We start from the raw sequence: 23,675 nt of genomic DNA, 5'->3' as shown, positions 1-23,675 counted from the left end.
ATGGCAATCAAAGCAGAATGGGTGTGCTTACAGTGAGGAGTTATGCCTGCAGCATTACCCAAATGACTATTGGTGAGCAGTGCGTGGTATTTCTAGAATGTCATGTTCACTCTCCGAATAAAGTGAGTCATTTCAACATGTCTACAAAAGCGTTCAAGGCCACTAAAGCAAGAATGTCAAGAAGTATTCCTATCCCATGGAGATTCCTCTTTTCTCGGGACCTGGATTTTTTTATTCTTGGTTTCTAAAGAAAGAAAAGAGAAAACCTTTGTGGGTCTTTCCATACCTCCCATAGACTTGAATGGAGAGAAACAATGTCATTGCTTAATTTGGTCTGCAGCCAGTGGAACAGGGGTCATGAGACCTCATCTCCTCAGTCAGAGATTTATTAATACAATTATCCCCATGTTAAGCAGGGTCTATCATACTGGGTAGTATGGTGCCCATTAAACTGCCGGTATTCCTATGTTAGTCTGCAACAGTATATTACATGTATAATAAAAAAAATCCTAGGTACCTCCAATTATACACGTCATTGTACTGGTTTCAATGGTGTTTATGACGGATCCGTCTTGGCTATGTTAAAGATAATACAAACGGACCAGTTCTGAACGGATGCAGACGGTTGTATTATCTGAAGGGATCAGTCTATGCAGATCCATCACGGATCCGCATCAAACGCGAGTGTGAAAGTAGCCTTAGTGAAGACTTCGTACTGGTTAGTGAAGATTTTCTGGCAGATGCATTACTGTCCAGTCATTCCAGGAACTGAGGTGAGGATGTTCAATGTCCATAGTTTAATAATCAATAGTTTATTACAGAAAATAACATCTAGCATGGCATAAAAGACATTTGTTAGCCCCTTCTGATCATGCATAGCAGAATTATAGCAAATTTAACACTTGTACATAACAGAGGTTGGAAAATAAATAATCATATGTAAATGTCCTATAGCTGTCACATCCAAGACTATACTTTAAACCAATCCACATTTGTTCATATGCCCTACACAAAAATAATAACTATAGGTCTTTAGAATTGGTGCCGTCTGTGTTGACACTGGACAATTTATGGTCAAAAACTATGTTATTACATGTGGTCCATAAATGGCTTTTCCAGTTTCAGGGTAAGGCCCCTATGCACACGACAGTATTTTTTCACGGTCCGCAAAACGGGGTTCCGTTGTTCCGTGATCCGTTTCCGTTTTTGTTTCCGTGTGTCTTCCTTGATTTTTGGAGGATCACCAGACATGAAGGAAATAGAAAAGAAATCTAAGTCAAGTTTGCCTTGCAAATGATAGGAAAAAAAAGGACACGGATCACGGACGCGGATGACAATCTTGTGTGCCTTCGTGTTTTTTCACAGACCTATTGACCTGAATGGGTCCGTGAATCGTTGTCCGTGAGAAAAATAAGACAGGTCATATTTTTTTCACGGACTGGAAACACGGATCACGGATCATGACAAACGGTGCAATTTCCGAATTTTCCATGGACCCATTGAAAGTCAATGGGTCCGTAGAAAATAACGGAAAACGGAACAACGGACACGGGACACAACAACGGTCGTGTGCATGAGGCCTAAAACTGAGCAACCCTCCAGATCAAGCTGCAATGAAGGACAGGTAATTATTTACCTGCCAGATCTGGCAGCACCACTGTGATTCTTCCAGCTGAGCTCTACTCAGCAGCAGCAGTGACTATGTCCACATGACCGCTTCAGCCAATCACTGGCTCTCTGGGTGAATTTCTGAGGCCAGTGATTGGCTGCAGCACTGATGTATTGTCAATATTACATCACTGTTGCAGACGGGTAAGGGTACTTTCACACTAGCATTATTCTTTTCCAGCATTTAGTTCCGTCCTAAGGGCTCAACACCGGAAAATAACTGACCAGTTTTATCCTAATGCATTCTGAATGGAGTATTTTCCATAAGGATGTCTTCAATTCAGTCTCTTTGTCTTTTCAGGACGGAGATAATACTGCAGCATGCTGTGGTTTTATCTCCATCCAAAATTCCAGAACACTTGCCGGAATGCCGGATCTGGCATTTTTTTCCATTGACATGCATTAATGCCGGATCCGGCCCCAAGTGTTCCGGCAAAACAGATCCGGCATAGCGGTCTGCGCATGCTCAGACCGCAAAAAATGTAAAAATAAATAAATGCCGGATCCGGTTTTCCGGAGAGACAGATCCGGCATTTCAAAGCATTTGTCATACGGATCAGGATCCTGATCCGTCTGACAAATGCCATCAGTCTGCATACGCCTTGACGGCTCCGGCAGGCAGTTCCGGCGAAAGAACTGCCCGCCGGAATCCTCTGCCGCAAGTGTGAAAGTACCCTAAGAAGAGCCCAGACAGGAGAACCATGGAAGCAGTGTGGGATTTGGCAGAAAAGTACTTAGCTTTCTTCATTGCTGCCAGAGGGTTGTCCAGTTTCATACTGAAGCAGAAATGATCACAAACTGATAATTCCTGATCTGTGTATGATTTGATCTGTTAGGTTTTGTGATAAATATCACTGTGGTGAAATGTTTAAAATGTACAGAAGATCAGCTTTTTATCTTATGTTATTATTCTCCGAAAAGAACATTCAAGTAAACTAAGTTGTCTTCTATGTTATTAAAGGTTGTCTCAAGATCTATCATCCATCCCCAGAATAGTTGATAAATGTCTGATCCCTAATCTCTGTGACCCCCATCAATCGCTAGAATGGGAGTTTCTCCTCATTGTTCAACCACAGTGTGGAAGAGTTTGAAAGGAGCAATAGTCGAGCATGTTTTCTGAAGAGCCATTCAGAATTTATGGGGCAGATGAAGATAGCTGGGTACATCATTGTCTAGTTCTTTTAGTCTCATTTACCTCAAATCTATGATGCATAGGGACATGATCAACCACAGCTCTATTCAAAATCATCTTGTGATCAATGGGGATCTCAGCAGCTGGGCCCCAGTAATCATACATTTAACACTTATCTTGTGAATAGGTGAGAAAAACTGATCTTTGGTCAACCCCTTTAAAGGGGTTCTGCAGTTTGTTTAAACTGATCGGCGGGGGTCCGACACCCGGGACCCCCCCGATCAGCTATTTGAGAAGGCAGCGACGCTCAAGGAATGCCGCGGCCTTCTCACTGTTTACCGCAGGCCCAGTGATGTCACAACTAGTATCAACTGGCCTGGGCGGGAATAAAGCTTAGCCCCGCCCAGGCCAGTTGATACTAATCGTGACGTCACTGGGCCAGCGGTAAACAGTGAGAAGGCAGCGGCATTCCTTGAGCACTGCTGCCTTCTTAAACAGCTGATCGGTGGGGGTCCTGGGTGTCGGACCCCCGCCGATCAGATGCTGATGATCTATCCAGAGGATAAATCATCAGTTTAAACAAACTGCAGAACCCCTTTAAGTTTAAAAAGTAAAGATAAATTAAAAGAGGTAATTATTTTAAGCTACCGTAGAGTAGGCTATTATTGGGCTTGTGTAGTGTTAGCAAATGTTAGCATTACCACAAAGACAGCAAAAAAGCTTTTTCTCCAGAGCTGAGCCCTTGACAGGACTGTTTAGTAAACTCTGGTTAATGTTATAAAACTCCAGTGGAAAGAAGCAAAGACTAAATTAGCACAGTCTACATCTAAAAGCACACACCGGTCACCTCATTGGATAAGGAACAGTGACGGCCAAGTTTAGAATTCTTTCACATTGCTATTATGGAAAATACATAAGCCATTGCGACCTAGAGGTACAAAATGGGTAGTTGCAAAGCCTCTTTTTAGGTCATTGGTTTTTGAAGCAGCACATATCTTCCTTACCTCACAGTCCCAAAAGTACAAAAGGTTCCCACTGTAAAATGATATGAAGAAGTACTGGCAAATTGGAGAGCTCTTTGGAGTACATTGGCTCATCTAACTTCAGAGCTAACAAAGGCAGGCAGTAAATCACATCTATAGATTGCCATTTACAGTTTCATGTTTGGGAAAGTGGGGCTACTTGTTGGTTAGGTGTTTTTGGTACATTGCTATTTTCTGGCATTAATTAGATGTTTGTTTTTTGTTTTTTAATTTCAGGTCTGCAACCTGGAGAAGATCCATGAAGTAATGCACATTATACAGAGTTACAATCTAAATTGAGTTTCCTCAAACAGTCCTTCCACATTCAACTTTCACTCTGCTTTTCTGTGAGCAGCCTGGGCATCCACTAATCTGTTCCAAAATAAAAATGCTTTTTTTTTTCTCTAAAATCCACATTTTTTTTGTCAGTATGTACCTGATTTTCTCTTTGGTTAACATGCAGTACAGATAGGTTTACAACATATTTGCTCATTTTTACATAAAAGATGGAGATTTAAATAGTAGATATCACTGTAGTTAAATGCAATCACCAGAATAAAAATAACTTTTAATAGCACAATATAATATAACACCAAAAAATGAATAGTTTCTATACAATAACCCTCCCCAAATAAAATACATTGATGGAGTTCTGGATGCTACATAGCGTATGTACAAAAGGAAAAATAAAACATCCAGTCCAAAATAGGATAGAAATAGTCTGTCCTTATAGTAAAGCCTCATCCTTTGCATTTGCCACAACTCCTTTAGTCTCAGTACTGACTGTTTCTCTGGATCAGGTGCATAACATTACAATGACGTAAACAAACAACTGTCCTCAATTTTGCAAAGGACGTTACTGTTGGGAACCCGGCAATGTATGAATGTTCTGTAGCTCATTTGCTAGATTAAACAATTGTGATCTTCGGTTCTTGTCTTATGAACTACTTCCTTTTTTCATGCAGTACTCCCAAGGCTTCTTGGGAAGTGATGGCATTACCAAGAAAATGCAACATATTCCACCAAATATCAAGATGGCTCCTGCTGCTGCTGCACAGGCTACAGACCATGAATATTCATATTCCAGCTGCACGTTGTGATTGCTTGCCATTAGCGCGCCGACAGCTTGATGAAATATTGCCATAGTGACTAGAACAAATATACCTGAAAAACATAAATTAAGAGAAAAAGATAACATATGCCAAAATGTTGTTTCTCGTGATACCCCATAAAATATGGTGAGCACTGAGCAATAAACTGAATATGTGCCACAAAGATTTGAATATCAACGGGAATTTTAAGGGTGGGTTCACATCTGGCATAAATGCTGCAATGAGAAATCTCATTCAGACGCTACAGAGAAACTGACTTACCTAACTTGCACTATGGGTTTTAGGCCGAGTTCACACGAACGTGTGTGACCTGTGCTGCGGCCCGCAAATAGTGGGCCGCAATGCACGATCGCCGGCCGTAGGTCAGCCGCATCGGATCGCGGACCCATTCACTTTAATGGGTCCGCGATCCGCCCGTTCCGCTAAAAGATAGGACATGTTCTATCTTTTTGCGGAACGGAGGTACGGGACATAACCCCACGGAAGCACTCCGTAGTGCTTCCGAGGGGTCCCGTCCTGTGTGGTCGTTCCGCGATTCCGGTTTTGCGGACCCATTGAAGTGAATGGGTCCGCATCCGTGATGCGGAATGCACACGGAACTGTGGCCGTGTATTGCGGCCCACGATTTGCGGGCCGCAATACGGCCGCAGATCACACACGTTCGTGTGAACTAAGCCTTACCTGTGGCTTTTAGCTTTTCCACAGTTGAAACAGAGGAAAGCAGAAGACAACCTGCTGGTCCATTTTTGTGGTGATAGTTTTCCTCCTGTTCTGTTTCAGATTTTCCACTGTGGAAATTACTGAGCAAACTCACTACATATGGACTAGAGATGAACTGATCAATTCTACCGATTTGGAATTCATCTTGATTTTTTTGACCCCAAAAAATTGGATTCTATCAAACCCTGGTGCTTGGTTGATTGCTGCCTATTGTGTCTTTTCTCAGTCATTGTGTGAGTGTCTGTTGACAGATGATAATATTATACAAAGGTATTACAGGTTACTGTTTTACATAACACATACACAAATACACACACAAACATACACACCGTACACACATATTGATATACCAGTAGCAGGAAGGAAAGAGATGTTTGGCCGTTTGGGGTCACTGGATCTTCCATACTTATGCATTTAACAGGCTTGTGATGGATGCCATACAGTGAGATCTATCACCCATAGCATCCCATTGCAAAAATAAAAAGATACATTTTTTACTGCATACTTTTGTATAAAATAATGCACATTACAACTGATGGAATAATTTATTTTTGCGAAGTACAACTATATGGATGAAATGATGTCTGAATGATGGAGAACTGGAGCTAAGGGGAAAAAAATGGTATTCATTCTTTTCTAAGGCCTCATGCACACGACAGTTTTTTTTCACGGTCCGCAAAAACGGGGTCCGTGGGTCCGTGATCCGTGACCGTTTTTTCGTCCGTGGGTCTTCCTTGATTTTTGGAGGATCCACGGACATGAAAAAAAAGTTGTTTTGGTGTCCGCCTGGCCGTGCGGAGCCAAACGGATCCGTCCTGAATTACAATGCAAGTCAATGGGGACGGATCCGTTTGACGTTGACACAATATGGTGCCATTTCAAACGGATCCGTCCCCATTGACTTTCAATGTAAAGTCTGGAGTTCTTTTATACCATCGGATTGGAGTTTTCTCCAATCCGATGGTATATTTTAACTTGAAGCGTCCCCATCACCATGGGAACGCCTCTATGTTAGAATATACTGTCGGATATGAGCTACTTCGTGAACCTCAGATCCGACAGTATATTCTAACACAGAGGCGTTCCCATGGTGATGGGGACGCTTCAGGTTAGAATACACTACAAACCTTGTACAAGACTGCCCCCTGCTGCCTGGCAGCACCCGATCTCTTACAGGGGGATATGATAGCACAATTAACCCCTTCAGGTGCGGCACCTAAAGGGGTTAATTGTACTATCATATTCCCCTGTAAGAGATCAGGGCTGCCAGGCAGCAGGGGGCAGCCCCCCCCTCCCCAGTTTGAATATGTTGGTGGCACAGTGTGCGCCCACCATCGCCCCCCCTCCCTCCCTCTATTGTAATAAATCGTTGGTGGCACAGTGTGCGCCCACCATCGCCCCCCCCTCCCTCCCTCTATTGTATTAAATCGTTGGTGGCACAGTGTGCGCCCACCATCGCCCCCCCTCCCTCCCTCTATTGTATTAAATTGTTGGTGGCACAGTGTGCCAACCACCATCGCCCCCCCCCCTCTATAGCAGTAACATTGGTGGCAGTGTGCTGTCTCCCATTCCCCCCCCCCCCCATCATTGGTGGCAGCGGAGTTCCGATCGGAGTCCCAGTTTAATCGCTGGGGCTCCGATCGGTAACCATGGCAACCAGGAAGCTACTGCAGCCCTGGTTGCCATGGTTACTTAGCAATAGTACAACAGTAGAAGATTCATACTTACCTGCTTGCTGCTGCGATGTCTGTGAACGGCCGGGAGCTCCTCCTACTGGTAAGTGAAAGGTCTGTGCGGCGCATTGCTAAAGAACTGTCACTTACCAGTAGGAGGAGCTCCCGGCCGTTCACAGACATCGCAGCAGCAAGCAGGTAAGTATGAATCTTCTACTGTTGTACTATTGCTAAGTAACCATGGCAACCAGGGCTGCAGTAGCTTCCTGGTTGCCATGGTTACCGATCGGAGCCCCAGCGATTAAACTGGGACTCCGATCGGAACTCCCCTGCCACCAATGATGGGGGGGGGAATGGGAGGCCGCACACTGCCACCAATGTTACTGCTATAGAGGGAGGGGGGGCGATGGTGGTTGGCACACTGTGCCACCAACGATTTAATACAATAGAGGGAGGGAGGGGGGGCGATGGTGGGGGCACACTGTGCCACCAACGATTTATTACAATAGAGGGAAGGAGGGGGGGCGATGGTGGGCGCACACTGTGCCACCAACGATATTCAAACTGGGGAGGGGGGGTCTGCCCCCTGCTGCCTGGCAGCCCTGATCTCTTACAGGGGAATATGATAGTACAATTAACCCCTTTAGGTGCCGCACCTGAAGGGGTTAATTGTGCTATCATATCCCCCTGTAAGAGATCGGGTGCTGCCAGGCAGCAGGGGGCAGTCTTGTACAAAGTTTGCAGTGTATTCTAACTAGAAGCGTCCCCCTCACCATGGGAACGCTTCTGTGTTAGAATATACTGTCGGAAATGAGTTTTCACAAAGTGAAAACTTAGATCAGAAAAAGCTTTTATGCAGACGGATCTTCGGATCCGTCTGTATGAAAGCAACCTACGGCCACGGATCACGGACACGGATGCCAATCTTGTGTGCATCCGTGTTCTTTCACTGACCCGTTGACTGTTGACCCGTTGACAGGTCATATTTTTTTGACGGACAGGATACACGGATCACGGCCTCGGCTGCAAAACGGTGCATTTTCCGATTTTTCCACGGACCCATTGAAAGTCAATGGGTCCGCGAAAAAAAACTGGAAAACGGCACAACGGCCACGGATGCACACAACGGTCGTGTGCATGAGGCCTTAGTGAGGACACTTAGCAGTGCTATAACTTAGGAGCAGTTATGGATAAACAGGCGATAATATTTCTGAAACCCAAGAAATCTTTTGAGGGCCCTAAGTTCTACTGGTTGTGGCTAACTTAGGTCTGCAGGAACCTTTTTTTAGGATCTATTTAAAACCTTCGTGGAGAGATGATGTAGCCCATTGACCAACCAATTGACCAATCTCTTCAGATAAGCAATCAATAACTGGAAAAAGGAGTTTGAGCATGGAGAAACTCTTAGAAATACTATACACCCCAAAAAATATTTTACTTGGAAAAGCAAAGTCATTTTGAAGAAGTAAGTCTGAGTAGTCCATGTAGGGACAATAACTACATGTGCAATCTTCTTTCAAGAGAAAATTTCTGAAGCCCTGGAATCGATATAAGCTAAGGATAAGGTTAGGCCCTTCATACTCACCTAGGCATAGTGTTTCCCTGCTATGCAAGGAGCTGCGGACAGTGAGAGTGGACCACAATACAGGCATAGTCCATGAGACCTCCCCTGAGGTGTTAGGGACAAGTGTATAAGCTGCATTGAAAATCCTGATCATTAGTTCTCTTCTTGAAAAATAGGTTTACTGTGGTAACCAATAGTGATGAGCGGGAGGTGCCATATTCGATTTTGCGATATTTCGCAAATATTCGATTGAATATTCGTGACATATTCGTCGATATCAAATATTCGTAATTTTTCCAATTATCGCGAATAATATGCGATTTAATTAATCGCGTATTGCGATTTTTCTTTTAATAGTATAAGGCAACGTCCCTATAACTAAATGACTATGGCTAGGCTAATATGTGTATTTTACGAAATTTCGTAATATTGCTCTAACTTCGTCTTTTAGAATATTACGAATATTCTAAAAGACGAAGTTAGAGCAATATTACGAAATTTCGTAAAATACACATATAGATTGTAATTTAGCTAATATAGTGCTATAATCTTTTCTTTTTTTCTCAAATTTTTTTTGCCTCTTCTGAACTTAAGTTTTGTTAAAGATGTACACTATTAAAAAAATTACTATGGCAGTATATTAGCTAAATTACAATCTATGTGTATTTTACGAAATTTCGTAATATTGCTCTAACTTCGTCTTTTAGACTATTCGTAATATTGCTCTAAGTTCGTCTTTTAGAATATTCGTTATATTGCTATAACTTCGTCTTTTAGAATATTAAGAATATTCTAAAAGACGAAGTTAGAGCAATATTAAGAATATACGTAAAAAGTTGAAATCGGAATTCGATTAATTCAAGTTCGAATTGCGATTTCAACTTAGCACTGCTATATTCCATATTAGGCTAGAATTAACGAATATGGAATATAGCAGTACTAAGTTGAAATCGCCATGCGATTACTTCGAGTTATATTACTCGCATTGCGATTTCAACTTGATGCTGCTGCTGGGTCTCAACTAAACCAGGTCCAAGTTGAAATCGCAATTCGATTAATTCAAGTTATAATAATCGAATTGCGATTTCAACTTAAGCACTGCTATATTCCATATTCGTTAATTCTAGCCTAATATGGAATATAGCAGTGCTAAGTTGAAATCGCCATGCGATTATTTCGAGTTATATTAATCGGATTGCGATTTCAACTTGGACCTGGTTTACTATGGTTGGCTTCAATGGCTTGGTAGAATTTGCGAATATGACGAATGTATTTGTCATATTCCACAAAACAAAGATAACGAATGTATTCGTCTAGTCCACAAAACGAAGATATTCTCCATCTTCGTTTTAGCTCCCTATTCGTCAACTTCGCGAATTCTAGCAATCATATAGGAAAGTTGACTATAGAGACAGCTAAGTTTAATTCGCTATGCGATTATATTACTTAGCTTTTTTTATATAAATAGAATAATTATAATAATTATCAGGTATTATAATTATTCTATTTATTTTTAAAAAAAGCAAAGTAATATAATCGCATAGCGAATTAAACTTAGCTGTCTCTATAGTAAACTTTCCTATATGATTGCTAGAATTCGCGAAGTTGATGAATAGGTAGCTAAAACGAAGATGGAGAATATCTTTGTTTTGTGGAATAGACGAATACATTCGTTATCTTCGTTTTGTGGAATATGACGAATACATTCGTCATATTCGCAAATTCTACCAAGCCATTGAAGCCAACCATAGTAAACCAGGTCCAAGTTGAAATCGCAATGCAATTAATATAACTCGAAATAATCGCATGGCGATTTCAACTTAGCACTGCTATATTCCATATTAGGCTAGAATTAACTAATATGGAATATAGCAGTGCTTAAGTTGAAATCGCAATTCGATTATTATAACTTGAATTAATCGAATTGCGATTTCAACATAATTCTCAAATCCGACAGTACATTCTAGTATATGGAGACTTTCCCATGGTGATGGGGACGCTCCATGAGCACGGAAGTCGGCAGAAGTGGCAACGGGCACTGACTGGAGCATAAAAAAAAATTAAAAAATGAATATTCGATTTCGCGAATATATAGCACTATATACTAAATATTCGCGAAATCTCGAAATCGCGATATTTGAGAAAAAAAATCGTAATTCGAATATTCGCACTCAACACTAGTAACCAAAGAGAATAATTTTCAAAGGGAGGTGGAGAGATCTTGTTCTGCTTACTCATCCTTTATACAACTGGACAATCTGTTGAAGAAGATAGCTTGGGTGGCCTCATGATTCCAGGACAATTCAGACATGGGTTTGGAATTGGATTGCATACTGTACCATCACTGAGATTCCTGTGTCTTTAACATAACAGTGTCTGCATCTGACTGTATATGACCTGCTTCTGCTAAGACTTTGCGAACAATAAACAATAAAGCCAAAGAAAATATGATGGGGTAAACTAATTCCCATAGGTAAGCTGCTCAGAGTAAGACATCACTAGAAAGCAAAAAAAGCACATAAACTACTCTCACCCAATCTGAGTAATACTGATGTGGAGACAAATCGAAGTGCGTCATTCACTAATTGATGAAGCCTTAGCAGGCCTTAGATAAATTGTATTAAATATGATTATGCAGAAACTGGAATCCTTTGCAAGATTGAAGCTACAGTAAGGTAAGAATGGACACCTTTGCACGTAGGGGACAGATTATGGACAGCCTTGTGTGTCATTGTAAATGCTTTGATCTCAATTAGATGGGAAATAGGTAGCCCTTGAAGGGATTGGAAAGGAAGGGGACTGTGAAGGGGACAGAGCAGTCTGTACATGTGTAAAGATGCTGGTTCTAGAGAACAAATGGCTAATTCATTTTTTATAAAGACAAAGTGGAATTTATTTCACTAAAATAAGTGCAATGTAATAATAAGAAATTCCAAGGTTTCTATAGTTATAGACTTAAACCCTTTTTTATACTGTATGTACAGCGCCCTACTATAATGGATAATAAATCAATGCCAATAGGACACTTCATAATGGTTACATGGATGCTAGGTATCATTTGGTTCCTGATCCAGTCTAGAAAGAAAAAGTATACAGTAATCATAAATATAACTTTTGCTTCCTTTATGATTTGAAATTTTGGGATGTTATAGCAGTGTCATGGTGCCCAACTAAGAGAAAGTGCATAGAATCCAAGATTAATTACCGTTCAAGAGACTTAGTAGGGAAGTATAATATATGTTTTCCTTACCGGAAAGAATGAAGAAGAATGATGCAGGCTTCAAGAGGAACTCCACTCCTTTGCTCAGAACCATAGTGATACATATTGATCCCATAACCATAAAAGTTATACTCAAAAGAGACAGAACAGCTGCAGTAATATTTAGATCTGTGGAAGGAAATTATAAATGTAAATTTCATAAAATAGATTCAAATTTTAATAAACCTAATCCATAACCTTATGGTTTGCTTAAAGGTTCTTAAAGGCCAACTGCTAAAAAGATTAATAACTATAACAAAGTTAAATTTTTTCATATAACAACAAAGTAAATGGTGCAGAATCTCCCAATCAAGCTATGCCTCAGGGTAACGCTGGGTTCAGACCTGAGCGTTCTGAAACGAGCGCTCTGTATGCGCGATTGTACGGGCGTTTACAATCGCGCATACAGAGACTGGCGTTCACACATTGTCGCGCGTTCCCGAATTTCTATGTGCGGGAACGCACGACAAACGCCCCCAAAAAAAAGCTCAAGCACTTGTTTGAGCGTCGGGCGTTTTACAGCGCGATCGTACGCGCTGTAAAACGCCCAGGTGAGAACCATTCCCATAGGGAATCATTGGTTCTTGCCTGTTGTGCGTTTTACAGCGCGTAGTAACGCGCTGTAAAACGCTCAGGTGTGAACCCAGCCTAATTGTGATTAATATTTTAAAAGAAACACATTTTAAATCAACTCTAATAAATGAAAATTACAGGTAAAACTCAATTTTTTTTTAATATCGTGCCAAGTTAATTTATTTCAGTAATGCAACTTAAAAGGTAAAACTAATATATAAGATAGACTAATTACATGCAAAGCGAGATATTTCAAGCCTTTATTTGTTATAATTTGGATGATTATGGCTTACAGCTTATGAAAACCCCAAAGTCTCAATTTTGAGGTACCCTTTGCTCAGGGGGTATGGATTAATTAGCTGACTAGAGTGTGACACTTTGAGCCTAGAATATTAAACCTTTTCACAAAATTCTAATTTTAAGCTGCATTAATGCAATTCCTTTGCATTACTGAAATAAATGGACTTCTGCACAATATTCAAATTTTTCGAGTTTCACCTGTATGGCACTTTTGGTTTGTTTATTATCCAAACCTTTGCAAAAAATTTACTAATGTCCCGTTTAATTATGCTTAATCAGAATTTTAGGCCACATTCTGAAAAAATTTGATGCAGATTTTAAATTTTTTTGCAGATCTGGCACTGAAAATCCACAATAAATGATAGCGTGATGCTAGTGAATGTGATTTCCATAACACTATTTGCAGGTATCAGGTAAAAAATCAGCCGTTTTTAATGGATGATGTGGATTTTGAAATTTGAAGCTTGCCTATCATGTTGAATATTTGCTGTAGTTCTTTGCTGAAGAATTCACATTTTGCGATGTAAAGGCTGAAATCTATGTCAAAACGGCAACAAATCTTCATGTAACAGATGCAGATTTTGTAGCATATTTGCAGCACTTCTAAACTTACTGTTATGCTACTAAATTTGACACACTTTAAAATGGAATCATGAAGAGTTCAGAAATGGGAAGAATGGTTCAGCAACAGCCATGGGAAAAACAATCATACAGAAATAATTTTAATTCAACACTTTTCAAACCAGCACCGTTTAATTAAAAATAGTATAGTCGCTGAGTTATTCAATGATATCTATCTGTATAATGCCACCTGCTATTTGATGTTTTTCTAGTTTGTATGTCCACTTCACTGAGGTGGACACACGTGCTCAGTTCCATCCTTCAATTGCCATCAGGTGCACAGGACAGGACAGGTCCCCTGAGAGAGGACACCCCTTCCCCGATCTGCTAGCTTGAAATAAACTTAGCAGATCAATTAGAGCAATGAATGTGGGGATCTCTGGATCCATGTACAGTAGTGGGCTAGTTCTAGCTTTGTTAGCAACCGATTGACATGTGACATATGATAGATATCTGTCTTACTTTTTTTACATTAATCATGGGATAAACCCCTTTAAGAAGAAATCTATTTTTCATGTATTTAAAGCAGGCATGTCCAAACTGCGGCCCTCCAGCTGTTGCAAAACTACAACTCCCAGCATGCCCTAATAGCTGTAAGCTATACAGGCATGCTGAGAGTTGTAGTTTTGCAACAGCTGGAGGGCCGCAGTTTGGACATGCCTGATTTAAAGGGATTCTATCACCTCTCATAACACAAATTCAGATTTTAAACCAGTCATGCTCCACAGATTACCTTGAATCGGCTTTGCTGTTCTATACTGTAATCCGTCCAGTAGTTTTGCTCAAAAACGACTTTTATAATTATGCTAATTAATCCTGAAGGTGCCCTGAGGGGCATTATGTTCCACTTTATGTGCCCAGTAACGCCCCCCTGCAGTGCCCAAAACGCCTTCCTCCCGAATCCCTAACCGCCCACAGCGTCTCATCCCTCTCCTCCCCCTCCCTGACGGCCGAGCGAAGTCTCGCGCAGACGCAGTACCCACTGAGGGCTGCGCCAGTGCGATTTGCTGGAGACTGAGGGCAGGAGCTTTATCGTCGTCACTGGGCATGCGCCGAGCCCAGTGACGTCCGATGCTCGCTCTTCCCTCAGTCTCCAGCAAATCGCACTGGCGCAGCCCTCAGTGGGTACTGCGTCTGCGCGAGACTTCGCTCGGCCGTCAGGGAGGGGGAGGAGAGGGATGAGACGCTGTGGGCGGTTAGGGATTCGGGAGGAAGGCGTTTTGGGCACTGCAGGGGGGCGTTACTGGGCACATAAAGTGGAACATAATGCCCCTCAGGGCACCTTCAGGATTAATTAGCATAATTATAAAAGTCGTTTTTGAGCAAAACTACTGGACGGATTACAGTATAGAACAGCAAAGCCGATTCAAGGTAATCTGTGGAGCATGACTGGTTTAAAATCTGAATTTGTGTTATGAGAGGTGATAGAATCCCTTTAAGCACCGTATTTAAGCACTATGACACCTATATGTCTAAATGTTTCAAAGGTGGCCAACAGTGGTCCTTACTATATGTGTGGAGTGGGTTCCTGTTAGTAAGGTCCCACAAGAATGTATGATTTTTATTAGTAATTATTAGTATTAGAAAGAAAACATGCTCATGCTTTATTATTGTTAAATTATCATCCTGTCAAAATGAACATTGATAGATTCACTGTATCAGTAAGATATGTGGCATTTTTTCAGCAATGGAATGTCTCAGGATGGAAGTACTTTTAGCAGGAAGTATGACATTATTTGTTTACCAGTCATACACCCAGTAATCCAAATCTTTACATAAAATGCCAAAAACACAAAAATTGTCAACCAGCTAAAATTCAGCCACATAAGAGCCATGAGTATGAAATGCAACAAAAAAGTTTATGAGTTATTTTTTTCATCTTGTCTGAATTATAATAATTACTATTACATAATATCCATGGGTATTAACTACTAATTGCCATGGTTTCAGGCTGCAAGTCCAGGTGCAACCCAGAAATTAGCAGTAAATTACTTGTGCCACTAATGCCTGTGTACTAGCATCTTTAGTCTTAATACTTTTCAATAACCTTTCCAAGTAGTATTCCAGCTTTAGGGTACTTTCACACTTGCATTGTGAAGATACGGCAGGCAGTTCAGTCACCGGAACTGCTTGCCGGATCCGGAAATCCGTGTGCAAACAGATAGCATTTTTAGACTGTGTCATCTGGAAAAATGGATCCGGTATTTATTTTTTTGCATTTTTAAAGGTCTGGGCATGCGGCATTAATGCATTTCAAAGGAAAATAATGCCGGCATTCTGGCAAGTGTTCTGGAATTTTGGACGGAGAAAATACCACAGCATGGTGCGGTATTTTCTCTGGCCAAATACCGTAAGAGTGAATAAACTGAAGACATCCTGATGCATACTGAACGGATTGCTCTCCATTCAGAATGCATTAGGATAAAATCAGTTTTTTTCTGGTATTGAGCCCCTAGGACAGAACTCAATACTAAGAATAATGCTAGTGTGAAAGTACCCTTATACTCCATTTAAAATGTGTGTAGGACAGTCATTGCTGAACCTAAAGAAAATATTACATTCCCTTGCACACTGCTGCTCAGTCCAAGAGTGGAAGGTCTGATCCATGCTCCTTCCGAGCATTGTCCAGTAAACTTCTGGATGGTGGGGAAGAACATGACACATTCTCTGCCATTCTTTGGCTTCGGGCTGCTACTGTACATGTACCCAAATGGCACATAAGCAAGCAGTGACATGAATTACTTATTTTTGGGGGGGGGGGGGGGGGTAATATCTCCTGCTGTTCCAGAATGATTGCCCCTCATTAATGCAGAGCAGAGATCACTGGCTTAAGTCAGGTTTTGGAGGGTACTATCTCTTCTTGGGGAGAGAGCACCTTAGTCGGCATGAGGAGACTTATAGGCCATATAGGCTCCACTGGAATTCTGGGAAGAAAGAAACCAAATAAGCTGTTAACAAGCTCTGCCTCTAATGTCACCAGATATAAGGCAGATATTCTACAAGTCAAAGTTTGACCCTTTAAATAGGCCTTGAGACATGACTCGGATATTAAATAAGCTAGCACCTCATCTGCAGACAGCTATTTCAGAGGAATTGCCCCTCATGCAGATGAGGTGCTGGCTTATTTAATATCCGAGTCATGTCTCAAGGCCTATTTAAAGGGTCCAACATTTACTTATAGGATAGCTGCCTTACATGTGGTAGTATTAGAGGAAGAGCTTGTTAAGGCCTCATTTGCATCCCTTTATACGCCACTTAGGAACATGTCAATGAGGAGGCCAGTGAATGTTTGCAGCGGGGCATATAATCCCATTCAGACATTTGCAGGCCAGGGATTGGAAACAGTATGGACCTTGGGGATAATTTATTATCCAGAAATACGCCTATATTAGGTTATTTGCGACGCAATCTGTGACTAAAAAAGTGGGCATGGAAGTGGACGGGCTGGCAGGCCTGTCTCATTCACCATTATCTAGGCCTATTTCAGGCCTAGAAAATGGTCTAAATGTAAGCCAGCAAGGAAGACTGGTGCTGGATGCGCCAAAGTTATGTAGAGGCCGGCGCCTCTTCAAAACTTCCACGACCAGATATAGGGGTTATCAAGGCCAGCGTCTAAAATGTTGGTCTTTATACACGACCCCCATAGTTCTTAAAATATCTGTAATAGTGTTTACATAATTTTTTTTATTATATACTGTATCTAATCACACCAATATAAAAAGCTAAATAAGAAACAGATATTATATAGTTAGTACACATATGGTCAATTGATTTGATTGGGTGACTCATAAATCAGTATAAGATGTGGTAAAGAGAATGCTGCTGAGAAGTGTGGATGAGCTATATGTAGAATGAAGAATTTATTGGAAATTATTATTTTTCTTTCTACACATTTCAGGGTTGGCTCAGCCCTTTAGGTTGCATTTATGGGATGAAAGGGTCAGCTGTACCCTGAAACCTGATGAGCATGTAACTTTCTACTTCCATCACTCAAGACCCCTTGGTCATCTCTATCTGTGCAGTTTTTAGAATAGGCTTGTATACAGTATAATCAATCAAGATCGCTGAGTTGGGCGTGCATGCTCAATTCCATTCTTCAACTGCCACCAGCCCTCCATCCTGTTAAACGTTGTGACAGTTACAGGGAGGGAGATACAAAAGAAAGGGTATGGACCCTAGGAAAGGTTCTTCTCCCTGAACTGGCAGCTTGAATAAATCTAGAAGACCATTTGGAGCAATAAATGGGGCAGCTCTGCATGCATGTGAGGCACAAGGCTGGTTCTAGCTTTGTTAGAAAGAAATTTAAAGGATATCTGCTTTTCACCTTTTACAATAACTATGGGATAAACCCCATAAGGAAAAGTTATGGTGGCATGTAAGAAAATAATATGGACTTTCTTTACCATAGTTAGTTGGGCACTAGTCATTTGATGAGCTGAGAATAAGGAAATTCCCTAGATTGGACACTTTCGGAGCAAGCCAGGAACTGAACATACAAAATTTGGAAAGGTTATGAGTCCAAGAGAAGAAGTATTTAGTCAGACACTTCAAGGGTCAAAGGCAGATACTTTGGCAGAACACAAACTCATTATGAGGAACAAAGGACAAAAACCAAACACCAGAATCCTTAGGTTAGTTTCACACTAGTGTCAATGAGATCCAGTGGGCTGTTCATAGCCTGCCGAATCTCACTTACACTAGTGTGAAACTAGCCTTATAAAGTAAGATATGCTGACAAAACAAAAAGTTAACCTATTCACTGTTCCAGTGACCAGAGAAGCCCTTTACTGATGGCTAGAACATGGAAAAGTAGTAACAAACTGTGTAGATCTAGATTGCATGCCAACTATGAACTAGTCAATATCAAAAGTAGTAAATCAAGCATGTGTCTTCTAGTTAAAAAGATCTGTAACCAAGCTACAAGACTTTTGAAGAAATACCTTGGATTACACAATCAATGCCTTAAAAGAAAACATCAGATTATTATTTTTTAGATGCTAGATCTACATTAGAGCTCATGCACACAACCGTAGCTGTATTTGCGATCCGCAAATTGCAGATCCCCAAAACACAAATACCGACATCGTGCATTCCACAATTTGTGGAATGGAATGTCCGGCCCATAATAGAACAGTCCGTAATACGGACAAGAATAGGACATGTTCTATTTTTTTGCGATTGCAAAAAAATTTGCATATGGATGCAGACAGCACATGGCTGTCCACATTTTTTGCTGCCTCATCAAGGTGAATGGGTCAGCATCTGACATGCAAAATATGCGGATCAGTTGTGGACCAAAAATAAGTTTGTGTGCATGAGCCCTATAAGAGAACCAGATTGTGGTTGAAATTTAAAGGGATGTGTAATGAGAAAAAATTACCTTTTGAGTAAATCACTTATGTTAAACATATTTAATAATTTTGCAAAATATAGCAAATATCTATATTTAAACACAAAAATAAAATAAAAACATACAATCCTGCAGTGTTCTCACTAGCCATTAAGCCTAATAATTGGCACCACTTTGTAGTCTGTACAGATTACTTTACTGCAGTTATCTCTACAGGCAGGATTAGAATGACAGATATCACCTATATATAGATACCACCATTCACCATAGGTGATTTTCAAAGCTTAACGACTCCCTCAAAACCTCTGCACACCAAAAAAAACTGATGCAATAGAAAGATGTCACATGGACGTCATCCATATTTTTTGTTGATCTGTGTTGTGCGTACTGCAAAATACATATGGTTATGTGCATGAGCTCTTTAAGGGGTTTCCAAGATCTAGGAAATTTTAGAAATGGCCAGGCATGGGCAAAAAAAAAACAAAAAAAAAAAAAGCTCACCTTATAGGAGAATCCTAGTTCCAACACTACACCTCCCGTTCGCTTTGCTTCTGCTCCATAATTTATCTTAAGCTCTATGATGTAGGTCTAGCATTGTAAAATGGTTTCTGATGTTAAGACTTTGAGTGCTCAGTCATTGATGCTGAGTAGTGTGTGATATTTACCTTCCTTGCATAATTTTCTGTGCATGCTCTGCTTTCTCTTGATACCAATACATAGACTATGTGGTTCTCAGTGTACAAACTGCTTTGTGTGCATGTTTTTCCCTCTCTATAGCCCGTGTAGGCTGCCCTCCTTTGATGCTTTTACTCCTCTCCACACTCTGATCTGCTACAGTATGTACAGAGAAGAGGAACAGACAGAGCCATCTATAACAGTAGCAGGGCTAAAACCAGTACCAACTCTACACATACATTCAATTATTACAGCATTTGTATACAAAAAATAAAAGCATAAAACAGCCATGTATAAAATATCTGGGTACACACAATTATGTGTACACAGTGCGGCCTCTCTATTACCAGTGCTCTTCTCTTAAAGGAAATGTGTCACCAAAAATGTTATTTGTCATCTTGTCTGAGCTGTTCTTAACAGCATTTAGAAGGCATTAAGAAAATTGCTTTACGGCAGCCCCATGGTCCATAGACACAATGGTCAGGAGGGGACCCCACTGACTTCTATGGGAGAGTTTTCTGGCCACGCTCTGTGACCTGTGCAAAGATCATTATACAAGGAAAGAATACATAAGCTTTGGCAATCACCTATTGTGAATGGAGAATCCTTTCTTAAATGTACTCAGAGGTCATAACATTACAGACAGGATTAGAATGAGTTAACTGCTGTAAAGTAATCTGGTGCCAATTATTGGACCTAGTGACCAGTGCAAAAACTGCAGGATTTTATCTTTACCCTCTTGGGGACATACGACGTGCCGGTACTTAAGGACACATAACGTACCAGTACGTCATGTGTAGTTTCGATCACCGCCATCGACTACAATCGGTATATGGGAGGAGTTGATCTCTCTGATCAAGTCCTCAAGCCATATAATGCCATGTGCAAAACCCGGGCATGGTACAAAAAAGGTGCAGTCTACTTGGTACAGCTTGCCTTGTACAACTCTTTTGCGCTGGCAACACAGGGAAATTCTTCCAGATCTATGAGGCAGTCTTCAAGGCCCTGATCTTTTCTGACAGGGAAAGAGCAGGCCGGAGTACCTCGGGATTTGGAGGCGCCCGGATCGTCCCTGGCCAACACTTTCCAGGTGTGGGTCCCCCCCTCCCCCCCATATAGACATATTAGGTATCGCCGCATCAGTAAGAATCTGCTCTATAAAAAAGCGAAATAATCCCTCTGATAAAAAACAAACAAATAAAAACGGTGCATAAAAAGGTATTTTTTTGTCACCTTACATCACAAATAGCGTAATAGCACGCGATCAAAAAGTCATATGCCCCCCAAAATAGTGCCAATATAACCGTCCTCTTATCCCGCAAAAAATGAGCCCTTACCTAAGATAATCAGCTAAAAAATAAAATAAAAAAACTGACTCTTAGACTATGGAGATACTAAAATGTTTTTTTTTTGTTTATAAAAGGATAATACAGTGTAAAACCTAAATAAAAAAAAATTAGGTATCGCCACGTCTGTAAGAATCTGCTCTATAAAAATACCCCATGACCTAACCCCTCAGATGAACACGGGCAAAAAGCTATTTTTTGGCAAATTTTCCATTTTAAACCGTTTTTTTCCAGTAACAAAGCAAGGGTTAACAGCCAAACACAACTTAATATTTATTACTCTGATACTGCCGTTTACAGAAACACCCCATATGTGGTCGTAAGCTGCTGTATGACCAAACAGCAGGGCGCAGAAGGAAAGGAACGCCGTATGGTTTCTGGAAGGCAGATTTTTATGCCTATTTTTCTGGCACCATGTCCCATTTGAAGAACCCCTGATGCACCCCTAAAGTAGAAACTCCAAAAAGTGACCCCATCTAAGAAACTACACCCCTCAAGGTATTTAAAACTGATTTTACAAACTTTATTAACCTTTTAGGTGTTCCTCAACAGTTAATGGCAAATGGAGATAACATTTCTGAATTTCTATTTTTGGTAACCTTGCCTCATAAAAATGCAATATAGAGCAACCAAAAATCATATGTACCCTAAAAATAGTCCCAACAAAACTGCCACCTTATCCCGTAGTTTCCAAAATGGGGTCACTTTTATGGAATTTCTACTCTTGGGGTACATCAGGGGGGCTTCAAATGGGACATGGTGTAAATCATGGATGTCAAACTCATGGCCCTCCAGATGTTGCAAAACTACAACTCCCATCATTCCCTGATAGCTGTAGTATGCCCAGGCATGATGGGAGTTGTAGTTTTGCAACAGCTGGAGGGCCACGAGTTTGACATCCCTGGTGTAAATAAACCAGTCCAGCAAAATCTGCCTTCCAAAAACCACACGGCGCACCTTTCCCTCTACGCCCTACCGTGTGCTCGTACAGTAGTTTACAGCCACATATGGGGTGTTTATGCAAACTACAGAATCGGGCCAATAAATATTGAGTTTTGTTTGGCTGTTAACCCTTGCTTTGTTACTGGAAAAAAATAGATTAAAATGGAAAATTTGCCAAAAATGTAAATTCTTAAATTTCATCTTTATTTGCCAATAAGTCTTGTGGAACACCTAAAGGGTTAACAACGTTTGAAAACTCCATTTTGAATACCTTGAGGGGTGTAGTTTTTGGGTGGTTTCTGTTATGTAAGCCTCACAAAGTGACTTCAGACCTATACTGGTCCTTAAAAAGTGTGTTTTTGAAAATTTCAGAAAAATTTCAAGATTTGCTTCTAAACTTCTGGAGGCATTACTATCTATTATAAAAGTAGAGAAATTGAAATTTGGATTTGTTTTTATTTTTTTGTAAATTTTGTATTTTTTTATAAATAAAAATGAATTTTGACTCCATTTTACCAGCGTCATGAAGTACAATATGTGACGAAAAAACAATCATAGAATGACCTGGATAAGTAAAAGTGTTTTAAAGTTAAAGTTATTCACACATAAAGTGACACTGGTCAGATTTGCAAAAAATTGCCTTGTCCTTAAGGTGAAAATGAGCCCGGTCCCTAAGGAGTAAAAAAAATAATAATAATTATATATATTGAAGAAAAATCCAACGGGAGCACCATCCAGAGAGCGGGTGCAATGTCCAACAATGGGTTTCAGCAATACCCAATATTATAAAAAGGAAAAAAAGTTGGACTGCACTCCTGAATTGTAGTGAAAACAATAAAAACTTTACTCACCCATATTGTGGCAAACTTGCGATGTTTCGGCTCACATGAGTCTTCCTCAAGCATAAAAACTGTGAAACTGAGAGTATATAAAGGCATGTCTTAAGTGACCAACCAATCACAGTGTAATTCCAATAATTGTTTGATTAAATGCATCTGATACATGTGCAAAAGAATAAACAAAGTGCATGTGCGTAAAGTGAAATGTGCCATAAGATCAAAATACATAAACAGTATCCTTGTGTATAAATCAAATAACCATATTCTATCAAATACATCAGGTATATATAAAAGACATCTTTTATAAGACTGTAATAAACAAGGTGACTTAATGTGCCGGATGAAGATCATAAAGATCCTACCACTATAAGTCATGGCGCCCGCAGAGACCATCGCACTCAATTGAGCGTCTCAGATGCCTCATTGCGCATGTCCAGACTAACATGTATGGCATAGCACATCGATAGAGCGCATGCGCTCTTCGCAATTATGCTAAAACCACCATGTTGTTTGAAAGCAAACTGCCCCATTGTTCTATAAGTGTTTGGGATATTTAAAGTGCAAAGTGCATCCTCAACAGTTTACAGGCTGCTGTAGTTGAATCCTACGTTATCCAGCATATAGGGAGAGTTCCAAATCTGCCGAGATGGAACCCAACCCAATGGGTCGCCCATGTCAGAAGGGGACACGTCAATGTACCCCGCTGGCACTGACAACCACAATGCCGGTAATTGCGCAGCCCTAGGGGGGATTCTCCCTTAGATTTTAAGGAAAGCACTGCACATAAATTGAGTATCTGGAATTGCGCAACAGTTGAAAGAGCAGGTACTATTGCTGGGTGTCATCACATTCAAAGAGGTTTGGTCCAAGGATCTTCAT

At 40.7% G+C, this 23,675-nt stretch overlaps 1 protein-coding gene across 1 annotated transcript in view; it reads right to left on the bottom strand.

The window, feature by feature from the left end:
- Window positions 1-3,407: 3,407 nt before the first annotated feature.
- Window positions 3,408-23,675, bottom strand: part of CACNG6 (calcium voltage-gated channel auxiliary subunit gamma 6) — a 199,706-nt gene continuing 179,438 nt past the window's right edge. The window contains exons 3-4 of the mRNA XM_044278082.1: window positions 12,142-12,279; window positions 3,408-4,986 (exon numbers count right to left, since the gene is read on the bottom strand). Of these exons, the coding sequence (XP_044134017.1) occupies window positions 4,760-4,986; window positions 12,142-12,279 (365 nt within the window). The 3' untranslated portion in view covers window positions 3,408-4,759. The remainder of the gene's footprint in view (window positions 4,987-12,141; window positions 12,280-23,675) is intronic.

This window comes from Bufo gargarizans, chromosome 2 (genome assembly GCF_014858855.1).
Source record: "Bufo gargarizans isolate SCDJY-AF-19 chromosome 2, ASM1485885v1, whole genome shotgun sequence".
NCBI classification, from domain to species: Eukaryota; Metazoa; Chordata; class Amphibia; order Anura; family Bufonidae; genus Bufo; species Bufo gargarizans.
The sequence above is the reverse complement of the archived record's forward strand: the minus strand, read 5'-3'. Positions and strand labels throughout refer to the sequence as shown.